This window comes from Phacochoerus africanus, chromosome 4 (assembly GCF_016906955.1).
Source record: "Phacochoerus africanus isolate WHEZ1 chromosome 4, ROS_Pafr_v1, whole genome shotgun sequence".
In the NCBI taxonomy this organism is placed as follows: domain Eukaryota; kingdom Metazoa; phylum Chordata; class Mammalia; order Artiodactyla; family Suidae; genus Phacochoerus; species Phacochoerus africanus.
The window spans coordinates 147,073,820-147,100,963 of NC_062547.1; the positions used below are offsets into that span (position 1 = coordinate 147,073,820).

The 27,144-nt window shown below is 43.1% G+C and overlaps 1 protein-coding gene across 2 annotated transcripts in view; it reads right to left on the reverse strand.

Annotated features, from left to right (window-relative positions):
• The window catches only part of PRELID2 (PRELI domain containing 2), a 78,682-nt gene that overhangs the window by 35,103 nt on the left and 16,435 nt on the right, over positions 1–27,144 (reverse strand). The window contains exons 2-5 of one of the 2 annotated variants that reach the window (XM_047778946.1): positions 26,552–26,609; positions 24,113–24,186; positions 23,543–23,566; positions 22,433–22,593 (exon numbers count right to left, since the gene is read on the reverse strand). In XM_047778946.1, the coding sequence (XP_047634902.1) occupies positions 22,433–22,593; positions 23,543–23,566; positions 24,113–24,186; positions 26,552–26,609 (317 nt within the window). The remainder of the gene's footprint in view (positions 1–22,432; positions 22,594–23,542; positions 23,567–24,112; positions 24,187–26,551; positions 26,610–27,144) is intronic. The other variant, XM_047778947.1, reaches the window with a different exon arrangement.

Consider the following 27,144-nt stretch of genomic DNA (forward strand, 5'->3'; position numbering starts at 1 on the left):
CCTGGAATGACTCATTTAATCCTCGATTAGAAAGGAAGGTGAAAGAAAAGAAACTCATGGACTTGGAGAATAGACCTGTGGTTGCCAAGGGATGGGGGGAGGGAGTGGGATGGACTGGGAATCTGGGGTTAATAGATACAAACTACTGCATTTGGAATGGAAAAGCAATGAGATTCTACTGTACAGCACTGGGAACTACATCTAGTCACTTTTTTTTTGTCTTTTTTGTCTTTTTAGGGCCACACCTGCAGCATATGGAGGTTCCCAGGCTAGGGGTCGATTTGGAGCTGTAGCCACCAGCCGATGCCACAGCCACAGCAATGCGGGATCCTAGCTGCCTCTGTGACCTACACCACAGATCATGGCAACAGCAGATCTTTAACCCAGTGAGCGAGGCCAAGGATTGAACCCGCATCCTCATGGATGCTAGTCAGGTTTGTTAACCACTGAGCCATGACAGGGACTCCTATAACTAGTCACTTGCGATGGAGCATGATGGAGGATAATATGAGAAGAAGAATGTACATATGTATGTGTGACTGGGTCACTTTGCTGTAAAGTAGAAAATTGACAGAACACTGTAAACCAACTATAATGGAAAAAGTAAGTATCATTATTAAAAAAAGGGGGGGGGTGAGGAATTCCCTGGTGGCCTAATGGTTAAGGAGTCGGTGCTATCACTGCTCTGGCTCAGGTCTGATTCCTGGCCCAGCAACTTCTACATGCCATGAGCACAAGCAAAAAAAAAAGGAAAAGAAAGAAAGGAAGGTGAGCCAGATTATATGTGCCACTAACCTATTTAAAGTTCTACCAATATTAATTCAATATTATCTCCATTTCATAAAAGAAAGATTTGAATAGGATTTGAGAGTGATGCTAAAAAGACGGCAGAATAGGAAGCCCCAGGCCCTCATTCTGCCAGTGTGGGCCAAGCTGCCTTTCTGAGAAGTCCAAAAACCAGTTAAGAGACTATAGCACCTCAGACAAGTACAAAACCAAGCAGAGCCACATCAAAGTGGAAGAATGCTTGCTGCATGTACCTGCCATAGGCCCCATCCACCCAGCACAGTGCAGCGAATCAGGAGGAAGCTCCTAACGTCTGGCTTCTTCTTTGGGGAAAAGAGAAGAGCAAAGTATACAGATAATATTTTGGCTTTTCAGGGAACTGCCCAGGAACTGGGTCCTGTCTTGGCTGACTCAGAATGTTGAAGGGAACAGCAGTATACTTGGGATGTCTGGGGGCTGCTAAGAACAAAGGCAAGCCATGGTGGCTGATAGTGCTAGAGAAGCTGGAGTACCAAAGACAGACACCAGGGGGAGCAAGAGCATATGCGCTCTTAAAAAAGGAGCAGATCTTTTTAACCAGGAAACTACACACACAGGTCCAAAAAAGAAACATCCTCAGAGCAAGTTTAAGAGCCCCCTCTCCCCAAATCTCCACTCAGGCTGCCAGGTGAAGGTCATCCCCTTGCAAGAAGCCAGTATGCAGAGGCCGGGAGAGGTGGCTATCTTTTCAAATGCCCAAGACTCAGCAAGAGATCAAGAAGGAAACCAGGCCTCACCAAAATAACAAAACAAATCTCTAGAAACCAATCCTAAAGAAATACAGGTCTATGAAATTACCAAAGAATGCAATATAACCACTTTGAAGATGTTCAATGAGCTAAAAGAAAACAGAGGTAGATAACCAAATGAAATCAAGAAAATGATGCATGAAAAAAATAGAATATCAATAAAGATAGAAACTAGTTTAAAAAAAGAAAACAGAGATTCAAGAGCTGAAGAATAAAATATTTGAACTGAAAAATTCACTAGGGGGGTTAAACACCAGATATGATCAAGCAGAAGAATCAGTGAACCTGAAGACAAGTCATTTGAAATTACTGCATCAGAGAGGAATGAAAAAAAGAAAAAAGAATGAAGAAAAGTAAAGACAGCCTAATGGACTTATGGACATCATCCGAGTCAATGTGGCACATATTAGAGGAGTGCCAGAAAGAGAGGAGAGGAAGAAAGGAGGAAAGAGCCTATGTAAAGAAATAATGGCAGGAAACTTCTCAAATCTGAGGAATAAAATGGACATCTAAATTCACGAAGCTCAATGATGCTAAAAAGGACAAACTAAAGAGACTCACATCAAGACTTTAAAATCAAATCATCAGATCACAAACAACGACAGAGAATCTTGAAAGCAGCAAGAAAAAAGCAACTCGTTACACACAAGAGAGCCCACATAAAATGTTCAATGATGTCTCAGGAGAAATCTTGTAGGTCAGAAGGAATTGGGAAGATATATTCAAAGTGCAAAAACAAAACAAAACAAAACCCCTGCAAACTACGAATACCCTATTTTGTAAAACCATCCTTCAACGTGAAGGCAAGGGAGTTTCCCTGTGGTACAGTGGGTTAAGGATCTGGTGTTTTCACTGCTATGGCTCAGGTCACTGCTGTGGCAAAGGTTCAATCCCTGGTCCAGAAACGTCCACATGCTGTGTGTGTGGCCAAAGGAAAACAAAACAAAATAAAAACAGAAGGTGAAATTAAGACTTTCCCAGAAAAACAAAAGATGAGGGAATTCATCACCACGAGACTGAACTTTGCCTCATTCATTCACAAGTTCAACACACACGGAGTGAGCAGCTACTATATGCTAAGCACCTTACTGGGTATGAGAAGCCCCCAGGGAAAGCCAGGGATCTGTCCTCCAGGATCTGACTTACTTGTGGGAAGGATAAATGGACAAGAGAATGAGTGTCATACCCGCAAGTGGAGGCAAAGCATTCCACCAGAGGAAAGCCACAAAGACTCAGATAAGAAAGTGTGGAGGAACAAAGAATGTCTGAAGAGACACCAGTTATCTTAAAAGAGCCAATACTTAGTAAGGGGCTTGATAAATTCTTCCCATAGAAATGACCAAAGCATAAGATGAGTGTGGGAGCTTAGGAGCTAAGGCTGGAATGAGAGATGAAGACCAGATTACAAATGGTTTTCCCAGGCTGAGGAATTTAGACTTTATCCTGAAGGCAAGAAGGAATGTCTCACCTGAGGCCACTTAATAACAGGCAGAGATTAACAGTAACAAGTGCACCACTGACTGAGAGGCTTGTTGCCATTTGTGAATGCTTTTCAGATCACCTCCTATCTCCCATTTTCAGCACAGTGCCTACACGCAATGAGTTCAATGAGCATTTGTTAAATGGACAAATAAATATTAAATTTCTTAACAATCAAAACTACTCAATGACAGCAAAAAAAAAAAAAAAAAAAAAAAACCCTACCTATCACTATGGAAAGGAAATGGGCCACAGCTCCCATATGTGCATTTGGGAATGTGTGTACATGTCTATATGAGCACATCTTCTAACGCCAAGAAATATCCTGAGAAAATTAACAAATAACAAATGCTGGAGGGTGCAGAAAAGGGAACCCTCCTACACTGTGGGTGGGAATGTAAAATGATACAACCACCATGGAAAACAGTATGGAGGTGCCTCGGAAAACTAAATATAGAACTACCATACCATCCAGCAATCCCACTCCGGGCATATCCAGACAAAACTCTAATTCAAAAAGACACATGCACCCCTATGTTCACAGCAATACTATTCACAATAGCCAAAACACGGAAACAACCTAAATGTCCATCGACAGATGAAGAGATTAAGATGTGGTAAGTATATGTGATGAAATACTGTCCAGCCATAAAAAAAGGACGAAATAATGCCATTTGCAGAAACATGAATGCAACTAGAGATTCTCATACTAAATGAAGTTAAGTCAGAAAGAGAAAGACAAATACCACATGATATCACTTTTATGTGGAATCTCAAATATGGCACAAATGAACCTATCTGCAAAACAGAAACAAGACACCCAGACATGGAAAACAGACTTGTGGCTGCCAAGTGGGAGGGGGAAGAGGCGGGATGGACGGGGAGTTTGGGGTTGGCAGACGCAAACTATGACATTCAGAAGGGGATAAGCAATGAGGTCCTGCTGTACAGCACAGGGGACCATCCATCACTTGTGAGGGAACATGACAGAAGATAATATGAGAAAAAGAATGTATTTTATATATATATATATATATATATATATATGCATAACTGGGTCACTTTGCTGTATAGCAGAAATTGACAGAACATTGTAAATCAACTGCAATAAATTTAAAAAAAAAAAGAAACCTGCTAAATCAAACTAAAAAAAAAGAAAGAAATATATTGAGAAAATTATGAAACCAAAAGGCTATGGTTTGGGTAATCACCTTCTTTTTTTTTTTTTTTTTTTGTCTTTTCTAGGGCTGCACCCACGGCATATGGAGGTTCCCAGGCTAAGGGTCTAATCGGAGCTGTAGCCGCCGGCCTACATCAGACCCACTGAGCGAGGCCAGGGATCGAATCCGCAACCTCATGGTTCCTAGTCAGATTCGTTAACCATTGCGCCACGATGGGAACTCCTGAGTAATCACCTCTTAATTAGTCCTTCTCTCTAATTCTTCTACATGGAGATCATGAACCCTGTAAAAGAAAGCCTCCAGAACACTCCTCTTCCTCTCCAGCCCACCCGCCCAACACACAGACAGAGGTACCCAAGCCAGTCTGACATAAACAGTCTAGGCCAAAAGTCAGTCTGAGCAAAGCCATTTCCACCTTTTAGATTTAAGTCGATTGAAAATGACTTGTTCGTGGGAAACTATATCCCAGTGACACCAATCTTTCCTGTCTTTGTTCCCGATGAGTCGGAGTAGGATTTTACGGTGATTTTAATATTTTAAAATGAAGAGTTCGGCAGTCTTGCACTCTTGGGAGAAACGCCCTCTTCAGTCCGCAAAGAAAATGCAGGTGAGGGATTACCAAGAGTCTCACTTATGTCACATTCTAACCCATATTTCTTTCCACCACTTTTGGGAGAAGGAAGGGCTCAGAAAATCACTTTCGGGCTTTGCCCACATATCAGAGAAGAACAGAGCAGGAAAGCAGGGTCACGCCCTTGCCATCAACGAGATGAGAGTTTATCCTATTATATTTTAAGACTGCCAAAGAAGGAAATGTACGCGCTCTCTTGACAAAGCCCACCACACATTCCTTCTTAATACACATAGCCAACCTAAATCCCTCAGGCTAGATAAGCCTCCACTTAAGTTCCAACACAAAACACAGCAGCTTACAACAACTTAATTCAGCTTATTTAAAAAAAGAAAGAAAGAAAGAGAAAAGATGAGGTAGATGGAAGCACAGACTGAGAGACAAATGGACAGCGCTGAAATATGAACAGACTCGCTGGGCTTTAGAACGAGGTGTTATCCACTTTCTTCTTTTGACTGATTTTCTATACCAAGTATGTATTACTTGGCAATCACCAAAAAATATGACTAATAAGCCCCTGAGGATCACTTTTGTATAAATAAAAAGGTATTCCTTGAAAGTGTCTGTGCTACCAAGAACCATTTTCAGCAAAGGTATACGGTAATTTCTGACTTGTCCTTCATTTAAAGTCGCATTCAATCACCTCTTGGCGCTGCTTTTCCCACACTACGTGACTCCAGTGCTCTTGCCTTTTGTCCTAAGACTTTTCTCCTGCCCCCAAGCTTTAAGTGTTTGACGTCTCACTCAAGAGATAGAAAGATAATTCAAGTTTCCCTACACCCGTCTTATCTCTGTTAAGCCTAAAGGAATGACTGCATCCCTTTACGGTGGGATACCCTCAGGGTCCCACCCAGTTTGGAAAAAGCTGTATTTTACGTCTCAGACACTGCAATGTCTTCTGAGGGTGTTACCCTTAACATGTTGTCTCTCTTTTACACACGAGGAAAGGGTGGCAAAGAGAAGAGAACTTGCCTGAGGTCACAACGTGACCTCCGATTCACATCTACCGCCTCAACACCCTAGTCCTGCTCCTGCCTCAGTGAATAATATAACCACTGTCCTCGTCCACGAGACGAGAAATCTCAACAACAGGTTATATGGTTCCTCTTGGCGTCAGTGCCTTCACTCATCACCAGATTGTGTTTATTTGACTTCTGATGGCGCTCGACAGTCCATCATTCTCTTCCTAGCTGCTCCTCCCGTCTGGGTTCAGCGCAGCACTTTCTCTCTCAAGGAGCATCACCCCAAAGGGTCCTTGCCCCCAGTGTGGACTCCCCATAAACCGCTCAGCCCCCAGTCAGCTTCCTAAGCACACCCTGATCTTGTCACTGTTCCCTAAGGCACACAGAAGAAAACCTGAGTGCTCAGTGGAGAGCTGTCCATGTTGCTGCCTGTACCTGTTGTTTGTTCCGTTTTCATTGCTGCATACTGTTTTAGCGCTTGAAAATACTCCAAATTATTGATCCACTCTACTGAAGATGGACATTTAATATGGACTCCGTTTAGAGCTATGTCCAGCGCTGTAAAGGAAATATTTCCAATGCATCCAGCTACACAGGTGCACCTGTGCATGAGTGTCTCTAGAGTGTCCAGAGTATCTGGGTCACAGGACATGCACAGTTTCTGACTTTAACTTTTAAAATGCCACGTTTTTCTGAATGGTTATACCTCTATTTTTTTCATGGCATCATTTCCAGCTGCACTGACGAGCACATAGGAGGAAATCAATAAAGAATCAGGAACAGAAGGATGGAAGGGAGGAGGAAGGGGAGGGAAGAGGCAGGGAAGAAGCAAACAAAGAGGAGAAATTTCTAGTTCATCTCAATACTTTTGTCAGGGAAACTGAACTGTCTCAGGAGTTCCACCTGCTGGTGTCAGTAGGGGGCAGCCTTCGCCTGGCTGGGATAAGCCACCACGGTATCTGGAAAACTTTGTTCAAAGCAGCTCACTCACTCACAAAGGGCCCATATCTGAGTCACATCCACCGTTCCGTCCATGGGCAGACAATTCAGAGCACAATGGATCATGACAGAGAGCACGGCTCAAACCTAGGAACATCTTTGTGAAAGTGAACGGCAGTCTATGCAATCAGTCTCCTAGTTCGGGGTCATTTAAAAATGTGTTTCCTTCTGAATTTGGGAAAATAAAAAAGTTCAGAGGAAATACGGATCAGGAATTAATCCCCAGAGCGTGCAGCCACCAGCTCGGAATCCCCAAAACAGCGTTTTCCAGGACAGCAAAAGCTCTTAATGAGATCCTGTCCCTGAATCATTAACTGGGTGGGTATGGCAAACACTGCCTAATGGTTTTCACGATGGGAATTTGATGAAAGTGTCTGCGAGGAGGAAGAAAGCATCCATGGATGAGTCGTGATGACACCTCAGTTCTCATCAGGATGTTTTCAGCATTCTCCTGTGACAGACAGAGGGGTGGCCCCAAGGCACAGGCCAGGTCTGTGGCTCAGACCGCCTGCTCGTGCCCTGGCTAACTCCCTGAGCCCAACACTGCTGGGGAGCACGCCCGCCCGCATGCACCCCGCCACGCCCGAACACCTTACCAAATCCACCACAGAACCGTGCATCCCCCGGGGCCCGATGCAATTCTCAGGCTTCTCAATAAGCACTAAGCAGTCTTTAGCCTGAACACAAACACACATAATTATATATACGTTCCACCTATTTTATATTTATACTAAATATATATACTCGTACAGGGCATGGCTGAAGCACGGGGTTCCTGGAGTCAGGTGATATGAATGCACGTCTCACACGGGATGGCCACCCGCCCACGTAGGCATGCTCCCGAAGCCCGGTCCCCTCTGTAAAATGGTTCATCACACCTACTCAAAGGTGGTTTCAAAGGTGAGTACGGTAAGCTGTGCAACGCACTCAAGGTAAGGGGGGGACGCATTTGATAAACGTCGATAATCCTAACACTGGTAGTGATAATGCTGCTTAGTCCTCCCATCCGGGGTGACTCCCGTTTGCAGAAAGAGAAGCATGGTGTTTAAGAAGGCAAATGCCCAGCAAACTCCAACATATCTCCACTTCATTAGCATCTAGGCAGCACTCGACGGTCATAAACCACCTGGCAGTGAGTCCCCGCCCCGCCCCAGCGGCATTCGAGGTCCGTGAAGCTCCAGAACCTGCCATCCTTCCAGTCTCCTCTCCCCACACAGCACAGTGGCTAGAGAGCCAAACACCCTGCCAGCTTCCAAAGCCTCCCCAGAGCCCTTCCCCTCGGAGCTGCGCTCTTTTAACCCCTGCCGGGACCACTGGCTGGCTGTCTAGATGACCCACCATGAGCATCAGCAGGAAGGGAGTAAATGGTGAATCTCAGGAGCCTGGCGGCCCAGGGCAGGCATCTGTTGTAGGGCAGGGTGGCCGAGTCCCTGAAAGCACAGTGTTCATTCTCACGATCTATCTTATTTAATAGCCTATCGTGGAGAAGCACCATAGTAAGTCCTCTACATACACACACTTCAGTTCATTCTCACCATCTATCTAATGAGATAGGTAATATTAGCTCCATTTTACAGATGGAAAAAACTGAGGTTCGGAGAAGGAAATCTGCTAAAGTCACACAAAGTTAAGTGTCAGGCCCACTTTTTAAATCCATATATTTAACCTCAGCGCCTATGTCCCTTCCCACAATCCTGTCACCTAGAAAAGTGCTGACTCGGTGAAAGCTTACGGGCATCCTTCAAAAAACCCAAGTTTGTGAACTGTCCCAGCTGGAAGCTAGTCTCGGGATACGGGGCCCACCATGCATTCCGTTCTTGCTGGCTTCGAGGGTGTGTGACCTGCAGGGAGGCACAGGGCTCAGCTATCAGAAGGGCTACAGGCTTAGTTAAATGCTCCATGGCCACTGTTTCAAAATTCTTAACTCTTTCGAACAGGGGTCGCTGCATTTGCATTTTTCAGTAGCTCCTCCAAATTATGTCGCTGTTCCTGTTTCCATTTCAAACATGGTCTATTCAACACTGCCATCTGCGAAGTCCCTGGGAAATTTTCTGAGGGGCTTCAAAATGCAGACTTCAATTGAGCAATACCTAATAAAAGCCTCAAACCCAGGCAAACCTACCTCTACCTCTAATAAAGGGGTCTCAGGAGAGGACACAGACCAGTTTGTAAAGATACTCATCACATCACTGTTGATAACAGCATAGGATGGCAAATAATGCCACACCCAATAATTAGGACACTGAATGAAACATACCAGAATAACTTTATCTAATAAATACATCTGAGCATCTATTTTTGAAAAATCATTTTAACATGACACATTTAATAAGGAAAGACGGTCCCAAGTGTGGTGTTAAACTACTGTAAAAGTCAGAACACCATGCACAGTATGATTTCATGTGTGTAAAAATGATTTTTCTGCAGAAGGAGTAAATACATTGTAGCAAGTGCAATCGGCTCCTTCCCAGGAAGGCTACACCCCAATGGGAAAAGAACAAACTAAACTGCTGATACACCAGAGGAAGCTCCTAGACACAAATGTTAAGAAAACAAAAACCCAAAACACACAAACACAACTTAGTACACACACTACATGATTCCATCCCCCATGAAGCTCACCAAGAGTCAAAACTCATCTGCAAGGATGGCCTCAGAACGCTGGTTCCCTCTGAGGTCACCAACCAGAAAGAGCCCAGACCTGGAGAGGGCATGAAAAAGTTCTGCTTTTTCTCCTTTGTGTCTTGTAACCATCCTGCAATGAACATGTAATACTCATGGGCAAAAAAAAAAGAGGAAACGTTTTTAAATGCGATAATAAAGAATACTTGGAATAAACTCATCCAGATGAGACCAGAGTAAAGCCCGAGGTTTTCTATGTTCAGACATGGGACTGCTGCATCTTCCCAGAGCAGAAGGGAGAATCAAACAGAACAAGCTAATAAGAATTTCCACCTAGATTTCTCTCAGACACAGATGAACTAGAACAGCCTCCACCTCCAGCAGAGAAAATGTCTCAAAATGCAGCTGTGAATGCAAACCAGGAAAAAGAACTCAGCTTGTCACTTTTTTTTTTTTTTTGCCATTTCTTGGGCCGCTCCTGCGGCATATGGAAGTTCCCAGGCTGAGGGTTGAATCAGAGCTGTAGCCACCAGCCTACACCAGAGCCATAGCAACGTGGGATCCGAGCCACATCTGCGACCTACACCACAGCTCATGGCAATGCCAGGTCCTTAAGCCACTGAGCGAGGCCAGGGATCAAACCTGCAACCTCATGGTTCCTAGTCAGATTTGTTAACCACTGAGCCACGATGGGAACTCCTTGTCACTTCTTTGTTCTGTCTCTTTGCTTAGCGGACGAGACTCTGATACCTATTAGAACGATGGTGACCAAGCCCCCAGGCACTGATCCTCAACCTGACAGAGGTCCTGGCACTAGGAGACTGTCGCCAGGTGCCTGGCCAGGGTCCCAAGATTTTCAAGTTGCTCAACATGGCATCAATTCTTGGTTGACAAAATACAGTAATTTTTAACCTGAACTTCTTACTGTGGAAAGAAGGAAAGGAAGAAAGCAGGAAGGAATGAAAGAAGGAAGGAAGGAGAAAGATGACAAAAGAAGAAAGGGAGAGGGAGGAAAGAAAAGAAAGAAAGAGGGAAGGGAGAGAGACAGGAAAAAAAAAAAGAAAGAAAAAGAGGAAAGAATGAAGGAAATTAAACTGGCATCTCTGCTCCATAAGAGAGTCAAGAGGAGTTCAGCAAAATTTTGCTAAACGTTTCAGCAGGATTATTTCTGCCAAAAAAACATTTACTATTTTCTGAAGAGTCAGATTATCAGCTGGTCATGCTTTATAAGATTAACAGGAACTTAGCACAAAACAAAGTTCCAAAAGCAGTGCCAGCTGTATGTCTGCTTCCCACTGGAAGCCCGGGACTCGGACCATTATCAGCGGTTCCCAAATCTGACTGCTCAACAGATTCGCTGAGAAAACATTAAACATATTGAGTCCCAGGAGCCTACGAAACTAAAATCACCACAGTGAATCCAGTTTAAACTCCCCCCAAAGCCTGCATGAAGGCACACCTCAAAACCGAAGAGCAAAGGAGGACGGGAGAGAAAAAAAACATTCCATATGCATTCACTAAGCTACTTCAAAAAGCACTTACTTGCAAATGGCACAGAATGTTCTCTTGGCTCACCATCGCTGTTTCCAGTTCCATCATCAGCTCCATTTTCAATAAAACAGCTTTACTCTATTTTTCAAAGTCAGTACCTTTTAGGAACCAGGCCACTTTGAAATCACCATTTATTCACCATTAGTTCCAACAACAACCCGCATTATCCAGCGCCTCATAGTCCGCAAGTGCAGAGTGCTGCCAGGTATTATCTTATTAAATCTTCACACTGCTCGCTGAGGGCGCTCGGGCCAGCTCCATCCCTTTTCCCAGCGCACAACGGCGCTTAAGAGACCAAGCAGCCAACACCAGAAGAGAATTACCCACATTACTGGGTTCAAGAAGAGTCCCTCTAGCTCAAATGTCCTCCCAAACCCTAGGGCACTGTCCCATCTGCACGTGCCTCTCCTGCCGGTTCCCTGTCTTTTCACTGCCCTCCCCACATTCCCTTTCCAGCCCCCAAGCATGACCTGCCGTTCATGCAGCAAACAGCCACGGAGCCTCCTCTGTGAGCCCAGCACTGTGCTAGACACGGAGGCTCAGCAGGATGGGAAGAGAAGACTGATCCCAGGGACACAAATGTGTCTTCTGCTGGGCAGTCTTAGTGAGCGAAAAGGAAGGCTCCTGCCCAGATGTCACAGTCACAGAAACGGCCTTTGTGTCCCATGTTCAGGAATAGTCTGCGGGCTCTGCTAATTGTCTCGTCACCCACTGGTGCGCTGGAAATCAAGGTCAATAACGATGGGGAGTCCTCTCTGGGTTGAATACAGTGGCTTTTGTTCAGGCTGTGAAGGAACTAACCCCTCAAGCCCTTTATCATTATGATTGAGCTCAGAAACAATTCCTAAGTTGGTAAAGCCAGAACATTTTAATACTTCACTGAAAACAAGTTTAGATGTCAACTAAAAAGGCTACTGCCAAGAGTTCCCCTCGTGGCTCAGCAGAAACAAATCTGACTAGGAACCATGAGGTTGCAAGTTCGATCCCTGGCCTTGCTCAGTGGGTTAAGGATCTGGCGTTTCAGTGAACTGTGGTGCAGGTTGCAGACACGGCTTGGATCTTGCATTGCTGTGGCTGTGGTGTAGGCAGACAGCGGTAGCTCCGATTCAACCCCTAGCCTGAGAACTTCCATATGCCACAGGTATGATCCTAAAAAGCAAAAAAAAAAAAAAAAAAAATTTTTAAAAAGCCACTGCCAAACACAAAGAAGTCAACAAACTATCAAATTTGCTCCTGAGGAAAAAATACATCAGAGTAGGGAAAAAGCAGAGTGCAAAAATGTCCAATAGGAGTTTCCGCTGTGGCACAACGGGATCAGTGGTGTTTCTGGAATGCTGGGACCCAGGTTCAATTCCCAGCCAGGCACAATGGGTGAAAGGGTCTGCTGTCGCCACAGACACAGCATAGATCGCAACTGTGCCTCAGAACGGATCCCTGGTCGGGGAACTCCACGTGCCGCAGGACGGCAAAAAAGAAAAAAAACAGTGTCCAACAATCAGCCCTTTAAAATATGCAAGTGGTATTATTTGAGACTTGGGATGTTTTAATCCAGAAATTAAAAAAATAAAAACTGAAAATGGTATATACCTTATTTAACAGAACAAAGAATATTCGTATGAGTAACTTCAAAAACAATGGAAATTTACTGAACCAAGAACAGCTGCTCATCCTCTTCACTTAATCTATGTGTAAAGTTTGATCTTGGCTTCTCTGTTTATTTTACCATATTCCAGGAGGGATTTCTTTGGGATTTTATAAATGTTGAATCAACATAACCAAGGTTATTAACACACATTCGACAAGGCTGAGTATCTCTAGATTTCAGAAATAAGGTTTGCGGGCATCGCTGGATAAGCAGAAGCTCTGAGACAGGGGAAGGGGAAGTCATGGGCCATCAAGATGCTGAGCAGGGGAGCGTGGTCCTGTCACTCCAAAGAAACCCAGCTCTGCAACTTCATGAACAGAATTAGTCTCCGCTGACAGGGACAACTTAAATCTTGCTTCAGGATAACAGAAACGTTTTTATTTACCACCAAAACACGCAGTTCTGGTGAAAGGGCAAAGCCCAAGAAAATAGTTTTACAAGATGAGTGTGTGTTAAAATTACATGACTTGGAGAAGTCAATGCTACTAAAGCCAAATCAAGCACATTTCAGCTACACTGCCACACAGTACAATAAAAATCTATTTGCTGTAAGAAGAGAACCAGAAAACGACAAACGAATGTATTTTAACATCTAGAAGCAAACACAAAATAGCAAGAAATGAATGAGCTTATAATTTGGAATGGAAGGTTTCAGAGGGCAGAAACCATAACTTTTCACTCTGAAAAACCTAAAAGCACACACTCCATTCTCCACTTTCAAACGCAAATGCCCAGTATCCTGCTCTACATCATTCCCACAAGAGCCGACTTTTAACTTTTAATGTTGTTACGTTGGAGTAAGATTCATTTTCCTATTATCTGATTTGGCCCAAGTGTGCCTAAGCCACGCAGCACATTCTCTGACTCCGGAAACGTGGGCAGTTCCCCAGAGCAGGGAGCATGACAGCCCTGGGTCTCAGCCACAGTCTCAGCTGCAGTCTCAGCAGGAACCAAGGAGAGATCCCAAATCCGGGTGCATTGGAACCATGCCAAATGCTTGCACTGACCCTGCCTGATAGGCTCTCCAGTGCTGAAATCTCACCTTGAAACCAAAAGAGAAAGGGACTCAGGACTCTCAAAGTGAGGGGCTTGGTGGCCCCGGACAGCACGTGCTGAGGACATGCAAAATCGCAGCGTGGAACATCTTCCCACAGCATAATGGTAATAACCACAGACACTGACTCTATAATAAAAGAGCACACGTTTGGGATTAGAATCTGAAGTCACATGAATTGTTTGGAGTTCCCACTGTGGCATCGTGGGTTAAGAACCCAACTGCAGTGACTTAGGTCGCTGTGGAGGCATGGGTTTGATCCTTGGCCCAGCACAATGGGTTGATGGATCTGGCACGGAGCCACCCCACCCCCAGCTCCTGGAGCAGATTCCGACTGGTTGGGCCCCGTCAAGCCCACATCAGTCTCTGATAATCTGCCCAGAGGGAGTGGGTGGGAAAAAAAATGGATACACAGGAAAAGGAAAAGGTAGAGCCAAAAGAACAACTATGAAACCACAGTGGCTTGCTTATGAGACCGGGCAGTGTCATGGCCAACAGCCTCGATTCTGGAGCCAAACTGCCTGGGTTTGAATCTGACTCTGACACTGACTGGCCATCTGTGCTAGCTTAACCTACCTAACTTCTCTAAGCCTCAGGCTGTAAAGGGGACAATAACAGGGGAGAGTTCCAACTTCATAAGAACTCACAGGGTGGCTATGAGGATTCAGTGATTATATACATAAAAATTCATATATATATCAAGCACTTAGAAGAGCCAAGCACATACTAAACACATAGAAATGGTGGCTAGAATCATGTGAGTCAGGGTGTCTATAAATTACTGTAGAAGGTGGCCTGACTGGTATAGGAGAAGGGACAGAATAAGGATAGAAGGACTTCTCTGAGGCATGGAGTGCCAAGCTGGATTTCGGAAAAATTAAGTGCAAAACACCACACCGACCCATCTTCTGAAAAGGATGTAAACTCCATTCCCTAAGAACTGCAGGAGAAACTGTCCGCTGAAGTTAACACAGGAAGAGGGCATATGAGAAGTACCCAGCTGTGAGTTTTTATCATAAGTGGATGTTGGACTTTGTCAAATGCTTTTTCTGCATCTATTGAGATGATCATGTGGTTTTTGACTATTCTTTTCTTAATGTGGTGTATGATGTTGATTGATTTGCATATGCTGAACCATCCTTGTGCACCTGGGATGAATCCCCCCTGGTCGTGGTGAACAATCTTTTTGATATGTTGTTGGATTTGGTTGGCTAAAATTCTGTTGAGAATTTTTGCGTCTATATTCATCAAATATATTGACCTATAGTTTTCTTTTTGGTGGTATCTTTGTCTGATTTTAGAATGAGGGTGATGGTAGCTTCATAGAATGTCTTTGCAAGTGTTCCTTCTTCTTCAACCTTTTGAGAAAGTTAAGGAGGATGGGCACCAGTTCCTCTTTGTATGTTTGGTAGAATTCACCTGTGAAGCCATCTGGTCCTGAACTTCTACTTGTAGGGAGTGTTTTTATGACATATTCAAGTTCATTTCTAGTGATCAGTCTGTTCAGTTGGTCTATTCCTTCTTGATTCAGTTTTGGCAGGCTGTAAGAATCTAGAAAGTTCTCCATTTCCTTCAGATTGTCAAATTTGTGGGCATATAATTGTTCATAGTATTCTCTCATGGTTTTTTGTATTTCTGCAGTATCCGTTGTGATTTCTCCTTTTTTGTTTTTTATTTTGTTTATTTGCGTTCTTTCTCTCCTCTTCTTAATGAGTCTAGCCAGAGGTTTATCAGTTTCGTTTACCTTTTCAAAGAACCAGCTCTTGGTTTTTTTCTATTGTTTTTTGAATCTCTGTTTTATTGATTTCCTCTTTGACCTTTATGATTCCCTTCCTTCTGCTGACTTTATGGTTTTTTTGTTCTTTTTTCTAATTCATTTAGGTAGTGGGTTAAGTTGTCAATTTGATCTTTCTTCTTTTTTGAGGAAGGTCTGTATTCCCTCTGAGCACTGCTTTTGCGGCGTCTCATAGACTTTGAGTGGTTGTGTCTTCGTTATGACTTGTCCCAAGGTATTTTTTTAATTTACTTCTTGATTTCCTCATTGACCCATTGGTTTTTCAGTAGCATGTTGTTTAGTCTCCATGTACTTAGTTTTTTCTCATTTCTTTTCCTGTGGTTGATTTTTAGTTTCATGCCATTGTGATCAGAGAAGATACTTAAGATAATTTCTATACTCTTAAATTTGTTGAGGTTAGCTTTGTGCCCCAATATGTGGTCAATTCTTGAGAATGTTCCCTGTGCACTTGAGAAGAATGTATATTCTGATTTTTTTTGGATGTAATGTCCTGAAAATGACAATTAAGCCTAACTTTTCTATTGTTTCCTTTAGGATCTCTGTTGCTTAACTGATTTTCTATCTAAATGATGTGTCCATTGATGTAAGTGGGGAGAAAATACTTTAAAATGATGCTACTGAGAAGGGCTTAATCTCTAGAATATACAAGCAACTTATACAACTCAACAGCAAAAAAGCCAACAACCCAATGGAAAAATGGGCAAAAGACCTGAATAGACATTTCACCAAAGAAGACATACAGACGGCCAAGAAGCACATGAAAAAATGTTCAACATCCCTGATTATTAGAGAAATGCAAATCAAAATTACCATGAGATACCACCTCACACCAGTCAGAATGGCCATCATTAAGAAGTCCACAAATAACAAATGCTGGAGGGGGTGTGGAGAAAAGGGAACCCTCCTGCACTGTTGGTGGGAATGCAAGCTGGTGCAACCACTATGGAGAACAGTATGGAGGTACCTTAGAAAACTGTACATGGAACTACCATATGACCCAGCAATCCCACTCTTGGGCATACATCCAGACAAAACTTTCCTTAAAAAAGACACATGCACCTGCATATTCATTGCAGCACTATTCACAATAGCCAAGACATGGAAACAACCCAAATATATATGATGGAATACTACTCAGCCATAAAAAAGAATGACATAATGCCATTTGCAGCAACATGGATGGAACCAGAGACTCTCATCCTGAGTGAAGTCAGAAAGAGAAAGACAAATACCATATGGTATCACTCATATCTGGTATCTAATATACAGCACAAATGAACCTTTCCACAGAAAAGAAAATCATGGACTTGGAAAATAGACTTGTGGTTGCCCGGGGGGGAGGGGGAGGGAGTGGGAGGGATTGGGAGCTTGGGGTTAATGGGTGCAAACTATTGCTTTTGGAATGGATTAGCAAGGAGATCCTGCTGTGTAGCACTGAGAACTATGTCTAGATACTTACAACACAGCACAACAATGGGAGAAAAAAATTATGTATGTATGTATGTGTAACTGGGTCCCCATGCTGTACAGTGGGGGAAAAAAAGAAAATGTAATAAAAAAATTAAAATTAAATTAAATTAAAAAGAAATACCCAGCTGTGTAACGCACAGACAAGGGAAAAACTAATGAACTCTTGCCCAAGAAGGTGCCACAACTGCAGAGAGTCTGCAAGATGCCAAAAGTGTGTTTATGTAAAGGACAGAGCGAGGCTTAGATTCTATAGGAAGCCCATTTCAAGCCATCTCTAAACTGAGCCAAAAGGCCATGCACAGGGACAGACCGACTGGTTTCCTGTCACACACCCATACCTGCTAACCAACACACTGCTGGAAGGTCTAATTTTGGATGCAGCAGCCATGACAGTTCTGTTTTGTTTTGTTTTGCTCTTTAAAAGAAGACTGCCCATATTTCATTTTCTGGGTGCAGTGGCTAGCCAACACTCTCACATTCCCTTCAAAGAAGGGGAACAGAAGTTACAAGGTGTCTTGTCTTTGATGCCCCCCCAGAATGATCCACTCGTTTAAGAATGCCTGCCTAAAATGCCTTTATAAATCCACCTCAGGATCTAAGAAAACGTGAAGTTTCCCAAAGTCTGAATCACAGCTTTCATCACTTCATCCCCTGCTCAGAAACCTCTGTGTGGCTGCTTGTTGCCGAAAGAATAAAGCCCATTTTCCATAACCTGGAATCCAAAGCAACCTACAGACTGACATAAGTCCATTCTTCACAAATGTTCATATCCCTGCCTCACGGCTTTGCTCCAAGTGGGTTCACATCTTGGCTTGGTGACTTAGTGACCATACCACTTTGAAAGCTACTTAATCTGAGCTTCAAAACTCCACAGATGAAGGAAACAGCTTTGGCCCTGACATAACAGGAGTCAATAAATACTGGCTTGTTGTGCCAAGAATCAAAGAGAGTGTTTGGCAGAGGACAAGAACATAACAAACCAAAGATAAGAAAAAGTACAGCTGGGCAAACCTGTCCCCCCCCCCCCATTTTTTGCATTTTGTTGTATTCTAATTTTCTTTTCTTTCTTTCTTTCTTTTTTTGTCTTCTGTCTTTTCAGGGCTGCATTCATGGCATATGGAAGTTCCCAGACTAGAGGTTGAGTCGGACCTGTAGCTGCCAGCCCACACCACAGCCACAGCAACTCAGGATCCGAGTCACAAGTGTCACCTACACCACAGCTCACAGCAACGCTGGACCCTTATCCCACTGGGCGAGGCCAGGGATCGAACTTGCAACCTCATGGTTCCTAGTTGGATTCGTTTCTGCTGTGCCATGACGGAAACTCCTGGGCAAACCTTTTCACAGAGGAATCTGGTAATATGTATCAAAATACAAAGTGCATATAACCCTTGACCCAGAAATCCCACATTGCTCCATCTACCCTAAAAGTTCAATGAATAACAAGCGGGGATATATGTAATCATAGGGATTTCATTACAGCACTGTTTATAATAGCAAAAAATTTAGGAACAATCAAAATGCCAATTAGGATTGGACCAAGAAAATTACATAAGAAGACACTATTGTTAGGGGATGAAAATTGCTTTTTTTTTCCTGAATTGTTTAGTATTTTTTTTACAAGATACATATATAATTTTTCCCAGAATCAGAGTGGCTATTTAAAAAATAATTTTTAGGAGTTCTTGCTGTGGTGCAACAGGATTAGTGGCATCTCTGCAGCACCAGGGTGCAGGTTCAATCCCCAGCCTGGCACAGTGGGCTAAAGGATCTGGCATTCACAGCTGCAGCATAGGTGGCAACTACAGCTTGGATCTGATCCCTGGCCTGGAAACTCTGTATGCTGTGGGGCAGCCAAAAAAAAAAAAAAAAAGGAAAAAGAAAAAATAATTTTTAAGAAAACGCAAAGGAAAAAAGTCCTGAAGGATGTTTCCCGTGGATTCCCCAGACCAATTATCATTTACGAAGAACTGGTGAAGGTTTAGCTCACCTTTTCAAACTAGACAATCACCCAAAAGAGCTGATAAAAATGAGGATGAAATGAAGTATACGAAGTGAAAGACGTGTTTTTTGCATAAAATCAGACCATTCTGTTCTTTCACCATTTCAACAAAAAGGAAAAAATAAACTCTATTCTTTAAACACAACCGTTATAGTTAATCCAAAAGATCTACATTCTATGTGAAGTTTTTATTATGAGAAACTGAAAAAAAAAATTATATGGTAGTTGAGAGCAAACCCATCTCGGACACATTAATGAGACATGGCACCCACACTCGGTGTGCTGCTGAGGCAGAGTCTACAGGACCAAAATTAGGGGAGCAGAAATGATGTGCCCACCTGATGAGGCTTCAGAATGGACTTCAAATTTCTGGGTCTCAATTATTTGAGTTTGAGGGCTTTATGTCCCTTTAAATGATGGGGGAATAAAAAATTCAACCCAGGAGTTCCCTCATTGCTCAGCAGGTTAAGGATCAGGCATTGTCACTGCTGCGGTTCAGGTTCAATTCCTGGCCTGGGAACTTCCACATGCCTCAGGCACATCCAAAAAAAAAAATTTCAAATCATACAGAACAACACCAAAACAAAAGAGGGAGTTCTCGTCATAGCGCAGCAGAGACAAATGTGACTAGCATCCATGAGGACGCCAGTTCGCTCCCTGGCCTTGCTCAGTGGGTTAAGGATCCGGCATTGCTGTGAGCTGTAGTGTAGGTCGCAGATGCGGCTTGGATCCAGCATTGCTGTTGCTGTGGCTGTGGTGTAGGCCAGCAGCTACAGCTCCAATTCAACCCCTAGCCTGGGAACCTCCATATGCCATGGGTGAGGCCCAAAAAAGACGAAAAATAAAAGAGTAAATTACCCTCTGAAATCACAGTTCACGGCAATAATCACTATTAAAATATGGCACTTGTTACAGTTTGTTTTAAAAAAAAAACACCATTTCAAAGGAATTAAATGTTTTTCATCCATTACACTGGCAAAAAATTTAAAGAATGTTAGTGTCAAGTCCGAACAGTGTTGAAGAGAAATGAGCTTTCATGTGCTAGTGATCAGGGCGTAAATTAATGTGTTAACACACTTGTAACCAAATCTATATAAACTAAAAATATGAGGACCAGCCATTTAACTTTCTTTTATCGAGAAATACTTCACATACCAATAAATTTACCCCCTTGAAGGTGCACAGTTCCGTGGTTTTAGTACATTCAGAGTTGTGCAGTCATCCACACTAGCTCCAGAATACTTTCATCGCCCAACAAGAAATCCCATACCAGCAGCAGTCACGCCCTCCTCTCCCAGCCTTGTTGCCCATGGCAACCACTTACCTACTTCCTGTCCTGTGGATTTACCTATTATGGGCATCTCAAATAAACTGCCTCAACTGCCCTTCTATAACTGGCTTCTTTCACTTAAAACTGTGTTCTCAAGCTTCTTCCCTGTTGTGACAGGAGCGATTACTCCATTTCTTTTTCATGGCTGAATAATATTCCATGGAGTGGATATATCACATTTGGGTACATATTTAACAGGTGACGGACATACGGCCTGTTTCCACATTCTGCCTGTTATGAACGTGGTGCTATGCGTGTTCCTGCACAAACTGTCACGTGGATATGTGTTCAATACAATGCAGGATTGCTGGGTCCGATGGAAAGTCTATGTTTAGCTGCGTGAGGCCCTGAAAACCTGGTTTCCACAACAACCGCACCATTATACATTCCCATCTGCAGTGTGTGAGGGTTCCAGTTTCTCCACATCCTTTCCAGCACTTGGCGTTGTGTGTTCTTTTTGGTACAGCCATCCTAGCAGGGCTGCAGTGGTATCTCGCTGTGGCTTTATTGTGCATTCTCCTAAACACTAACCTTGCCGAGCATCCTTTCACACCTGCCAACCTTTGGGGATTGACTCCGATGCCCTGCCCACGTTTTAGCTGGGTTGTCTTTTTATTCCTGAGTTGGAATGTCCCTTTATATATTCTGGACACTACACCCTTATCAGGTACATGGCTTGCAAATATGTTCTCCCGTTCTCTGGATGTCTTTTCACCTTCTGGACAGTGTCCTTTGAAGTACAAAGTTTTCAGTTTTGGTGAAGTCAATGTGACCTATTCTTTGTTTTGTTGTTTGGCATCTTGGTGTCCTATCTCAGAAACTACCGCCTAATCCTAGACCACAAAGACTGACTACCGTGTTTTCTCCTAAGAGCTTAATAGCCTTAACTCTTTCATTTAGATGTCTGATCCCTTTCAAGGTAATTTTGTATTTTGCTGTGCAAAGAGATTCATCTTCATTCTTTTGAATGAGGATATATAGTTGTGCCAGCACCATATGTTGAAAAAAAATACTCTTTTCCCACTGAATTATTATGGCCTATAGCTTTTTAACACTACCTTAAGTGTTCTATAGACTGTGCCAGTGGTTATATAACCGTATATCTGCATATCTGTCAAAATTCAGTGAATTGTACACTAAGAAGAATACATTTTGTTGTATGGAAATAATAACTCAATAAACCTGACAATTACGAATTCTCTTTTCACACATTACTGTATGTCAGCTATATCTCAATAGTAAAAACAATTTTCCCTTAGAGAAACACTCACATATAGCATATATAAGATCATATTCCTCACAAATATTACAGCACTGTTTACAATAAAGAGTAACTAGCAACCATCTGAATGTCTGTCAAAAAGGAAAAAAGCTAAAGAGAATGTAGCATGATGATAGGATTGAATGCTGTGCAGCAGTTCAAAGGAATAATCTAGATTTTATAAACATCAATGGATAAAGTTTAGAAACATCCTATTTAAAGAAGGTAAGTGCCCACAATGATTTACACAGAATGAAAACATGTATGTAAAAAACATACACAGGGAGTTCCATTGTGGCCCAATGGTTAATGAACCCACGTAGCACCCATGAGGACGCGGGTTCGATCCCTGGCCTTGCCTCGTGGGTTAAGGATCCAGCATTGTGGTGAGCTGTGATACAGGTCACAGGTACGGCTTGTATCCAGCACTGCTGTGACATGGTGTAGGCCGGAGTCTACAGCTTCAGTTCAACCCCCTAGCGTGGGACCCTCCATATGTCACAGGTGCAGCCCTAAAAAAGACAAAAAAAAAGCCACAAAAAACCATACTCTACAGGTTCTATGAGTATCTAAACCTATCTCTTAAAGGTCTGGAAGAATATTCAATATGCTGGCAATGTTCATTGCCTCTGGAGAAGGTAAAAAGGCACCAGGATTAGATAGGATAGGCAGAAAGCAGCTGAGCTGCTTTTCTTCCCCAATGGGAAATCTAGTCATTGATTATTTGTGTGATAAAAATTAATAGTACATAATTTATGTGAGACAGAAGCTACAAGTACGCAATCACAGCTTTTCAATTAGGTGCTCTCATTTGTGCTTTCCTGCACCCAGTCCACACACACACACACACACACACACACACACAGGTCATCTTACCAATTCGGATTTTCCACACTTTCCCGGAAAACAGACTCTTCCTTCATGGATGCATACTGTGTCCACGTAAGGCAGTGACTCCTTATAGCCATGTTCCTTTCCTGAGGATCGAACCATGACTCCTCTTCTAACTGGATACTAGGTACCTTTAAAATGTTCACCTGTCCAAAAAAGGGAGGACGGCTTTCTGAATTTAGGAAGAGCAAGCTTCATAAGGACTATATCCAGAGCTGCCTTTGGTCATGGACAATTAAGAGGACAGGTGATCCTGATACACCGAAGATGGCTCCCCAATGGTTCAAAGTCCTTGATAATCAAACACACTAGGACCTTACTAAACGGTGGTGAGGACATGCAAATGGCCCAGGATTTATGCGGGCTGCGGAGTCCGTGGCCTGATGTTCCCAAGTGCTAACCACTAAGCAAATTATCAGCCTCCTTCCCTGCCTCTTGCAGGGCTGCTTATGGCCTTCTTAAACTGATGGATTCTCATTGGAGCCACTTACGGGATCACATGCAGGACACTATCAGATAAAATATTTTCTTCATTTTAAACTCTGTCCAATATCTAGACATGCAGGCTTTCCGAGGTGGAGAACACATGGAAAACTACAAAGGCAGAACTGCACAAGTCAGAGGTGTCCTTAAATTATTCAAGAATTGAGATACAAGACAAAGTTGAATGCCTTTTTAAATAATAGATTCAAAGCGTGTATATAGGGCAAAGGCAGGGTACACACTCGGTGGAAAAAGCCGGCAATAATTTGCTGCATATACTGCAACATATTGCCATCTGGAAAACAAAAGAAAGTTCCTGTTCATTGTCATATCCACTAAAGAAAGTGACCGTGTTAATCCCTGATAAGAAAGTGATCGAAGCAGCCACGTGTTCTATATACAGCACAACAAAGCAATTTGCAAGCTAATCAGCGGAAGCCCTGCTGGATTTTATATCACACAGAGAATCACTTCCGGGTTAAAATGACCATTTGAGACATTTTCAAAAGTGTGCATCAACACGCTCTCCTCTTACTTCCTAATGATTCTACAAGGACTCTTGTCAAGAATCCCTCTGCGGTTAAAGCAACGTGATTGAAAATTTCCACTCACCTTTTTCCAACAATCACCAGAGTGCTTAAGGATTTCAAAGAGAGAAAACAATTTGCTATCATGAAGATTTCGTCATCGACACCGTTACTTCACAGAAACACACAAAAAGATTTACACAAGGTGCTGAGAACATTACACTCCCAAATCACCATTCTCTCTGACAGTGAGATGGCAACTGAAGCTTTTCTTTCCTTACTCAAGCTCAGGCTAAATATTTACCATCTGCCCACTTCTGATCATTCTTACCTAACAGTCACAGCTGGCCACTGACAGATTACAAAAAATGGTCACTTCATGCAAAACGTTCAAAGTAGCTTTTAAATTAACTGCAGACCATCGCTGTGAACACCGAGCGCCCTCCGAAGAGAGACCAAACGGGAAAAAACGATCTCTGAGAACACCTGTCAAGCTGAGGTTGGAGAGGGACAGATTCCCGCCTTCAAAGGGCTACGAGGCTGGAGAACCGGGAGCGTTCTCAGCTCCTCTCTCCATTAGAAAGGCGATCTCTCCCCACGACTGAAAAACACCCAGTGTCACACCAAATCGGATGAAATTTTGAAATGAATTTACCTTCCTTAAAATCTCTGGAACCACATTCTGACAGACTGCAATCCTCTTTCTATAGACGATCCCTGTCGACACATCTAGAAACAGAAAAGTTTACACTCAAAAAAAAAAAAAAAAAATTCAAGGGACTGTATTCCTGTGTTAAGGTGAATAAAACTTTTAACATCAATCTCAACTCCATGAAGAATTTTTAGAGAAAATGTTTTACCTCCCAACTCGGTGTCCCTGACCACTTTTCTGGACCAGATCCCTCCAGAGATCTGTGAGCAAAGGAATAAAGGCGAAACAAGTAGCTACTCCCACCGCACGTTCTAAAGTCAAGGATGGAACAGTTCTTCCCTGCTCGGGGAGATCTGTGTCAACACGTAGAAGGCCACGGCCAATGAGCCTCCTGCCAACCAAGAGAATGCTCTAACAAAGTGATGGAGGATCTGATTCCGCCACCTTCTGCACCAAACATGTTTCAAGCACAGGTTTCTGGCGACAAATGTAAACTTGAAATTAATTATATTAGGCACAATGCTCTCTCATAGGGGAGCAGGCTCCCTGTGCCTGGAACTATTCTGTTTGGGAATAAAGTTTACAGACTAGCACTAGGTACTTAAAAAAATAATGCAATAAATGTGAGTTGAGAAAAAAGGAAACCACATCAGAGAAAAAGACAAATTCTGAAGTGTTGTCGTTTGCTCTGTGAATTACTGTGACTCAGCCACGCTCCTGCAGGGTTTCTCAAAGCTCTGGCTGGAACAGTCTGAACCTTGGTGCAAACACCCTGACTGCCAGAACTTGTCCGTGGGTGAGAAACTGCCTCATCGCTGGCCACGGGCACTCCTTGGGCTACGTCATCCCGTATCGGCAGCACACCTGCTGAAATGGATTAGCCACTCCCAGAGGCAAAGATGGCCCTGCCAATGGTAGAAATTATAATTAGCTATGGAATATGCAACACTGCTCTCTCATTTGATCTTCTCCACAGCCTAAAGGCAGGATTGCTATGATTTTCCCATTGAATAGATGAAGACATGGAGCCTCCCAGATGTCAGGTAATGCAGATAGTAACTTGCAGGACCTGAAATCAGATTTCTCCAATGCCACGTCATACCTTTCTCCCACGCTGAGGGCAGGGGCCTGAGAAAATGGCTTTTAACTATATCGACACAATTACGGGAAGTGCACAAAACACCCTCACAACCAGAGCCAGTTCTCTGTTCCCTGAGCACAGAGAAGGTCTCAGAGTCGTGGGATGAACAGTAGCATCTTATATGTTTTCTTTGAAGGTTTAAGAGCCCAGGAGAGCGGGCCTGGCTGCCTCCAAAGGTTTGGAGGTTGGTGATATGTATCATTACTGCTTCCTGCATTGCCCAGCTCTCTAGTTCTAACAAGGAAAAGGCTTCTCCCTGAGCCGAGAATGACAGAGAAGAGGAAAGACTCCTGCACTCCAGGCCAGGGCTCAGGAAGCATCTTCTCTAAAGGGCCAGACGGCAAGTATTTCAGGGTTTGTGGGCCTTACCGTCTCTGTCACAACAACTCTATTGTTGGAAGGCAGCAGCCACAGATAACAGGTGAACAAACAGGCAGAGCTGGGTGCAGGTAAAACTTTATTTACAATAGGCAACACAAGCATAGTTTGTCAAGCCCTGCTCTAGTCAAGACCGAACCATAGTGTTAAGCAGAGTTTTGAGACCATAATTTTTTTTTTTTTTTTTTTTTTTTTTTTGCTTTTTAGGGTGGCACCTATGGCATATGGAAGTCCCCAGGCTAGGGATCAAACCAGAGCTGCAGCTGCTGGCCTACACCACAGCCACAGCAATGCTAGATCTGAGCCTCGACTGCGACCTCCACCACAGCTCATGGCAATGCCGGATCCTTAACCCACTGAGCGGGCCAGGGATCAAACCCAAGTCCTCATGGATGCTAGTCGGGTTCGTTAACCACTGAGCCACGATGGGAACTCCATGATTCTAGAATTTGATCACTTGACAGTCACATCTATTCTATCATCTATAAGATGATACAAGAATATAGCAAGGGGTAAAGCCATGTCACCTTGGGCAAGTTATTGAACCTCTCTATACCTTGGTTTCTTCATTCATTCCATAAGAATAATAACTCCTACCCCTTGCATTGTTCTGAGGATTAAGTTAATGAAAGCAACAGTGCCTGGCACATATCAAGTATTCAAAAATGTCAGCTCTTACAGGTGTCATCAATTCTTAATGGAGAAAGTGACAAGGGTGTAAGGCAAGCCTCCTACTGCTGGAAATGCTGGGTGCTCTTTTCTGACGGTTGCCTCGAACACAGAAATACACCTGTTAATAGATCTGTTTAAAATCTAACAGGCCACAAATACACACACACACACACACACACACACACACACCTTTACAAAAATCACATCACTTAATGATCATCACTGAAGTAAGGTAGATTTGGAGAACTTACCTCTTTTCTCCTCCACAATTTTTACAGAGATGACATTTTTATCCATGGGGTTCGGATACTAAGTGAAAACACACAAAGAAAGATTACCATTCATTTTTTTTTTTTTTTACCATAGCGAATTACTTCACAGTAACCAGTTATTTGCAGGAACAATAAATATTTTCCAAGCAATCTCTAAGGCAAGTTTTCAATCAAGAGTCTTAATTTTACTTCTATGGTACATCCCATCATCAACTGGACTGGTATGAAATCTAGAGAAACTTTTTTTTTTTTGGCTGCACCTGAGACATGCTAAAGTCCCCAAGCCAGGGATCAAGCCTAAGCCCAAGTCACAGCAGTGACAACACTGGATGTTTAACTCGCAGAGCCTTCAGGGAACTCTAAGAAATCTTCTTTAGAGTCAGCCTAGCCCTGGGTGGACAGGGGTAGGTTAGGTTAAGCTCATTAATAAATAATGCTATTAATATGGAACTAGCCTTAGAGGATTTATCCTGCGTGTTGTTTCTTCAGGGCACTGTACTAAATGCTTTATATGCATGATCTTGTTTAAAACCAGCCTCTCTGTTGTGACTGTGTCATGTGGCATCACTATT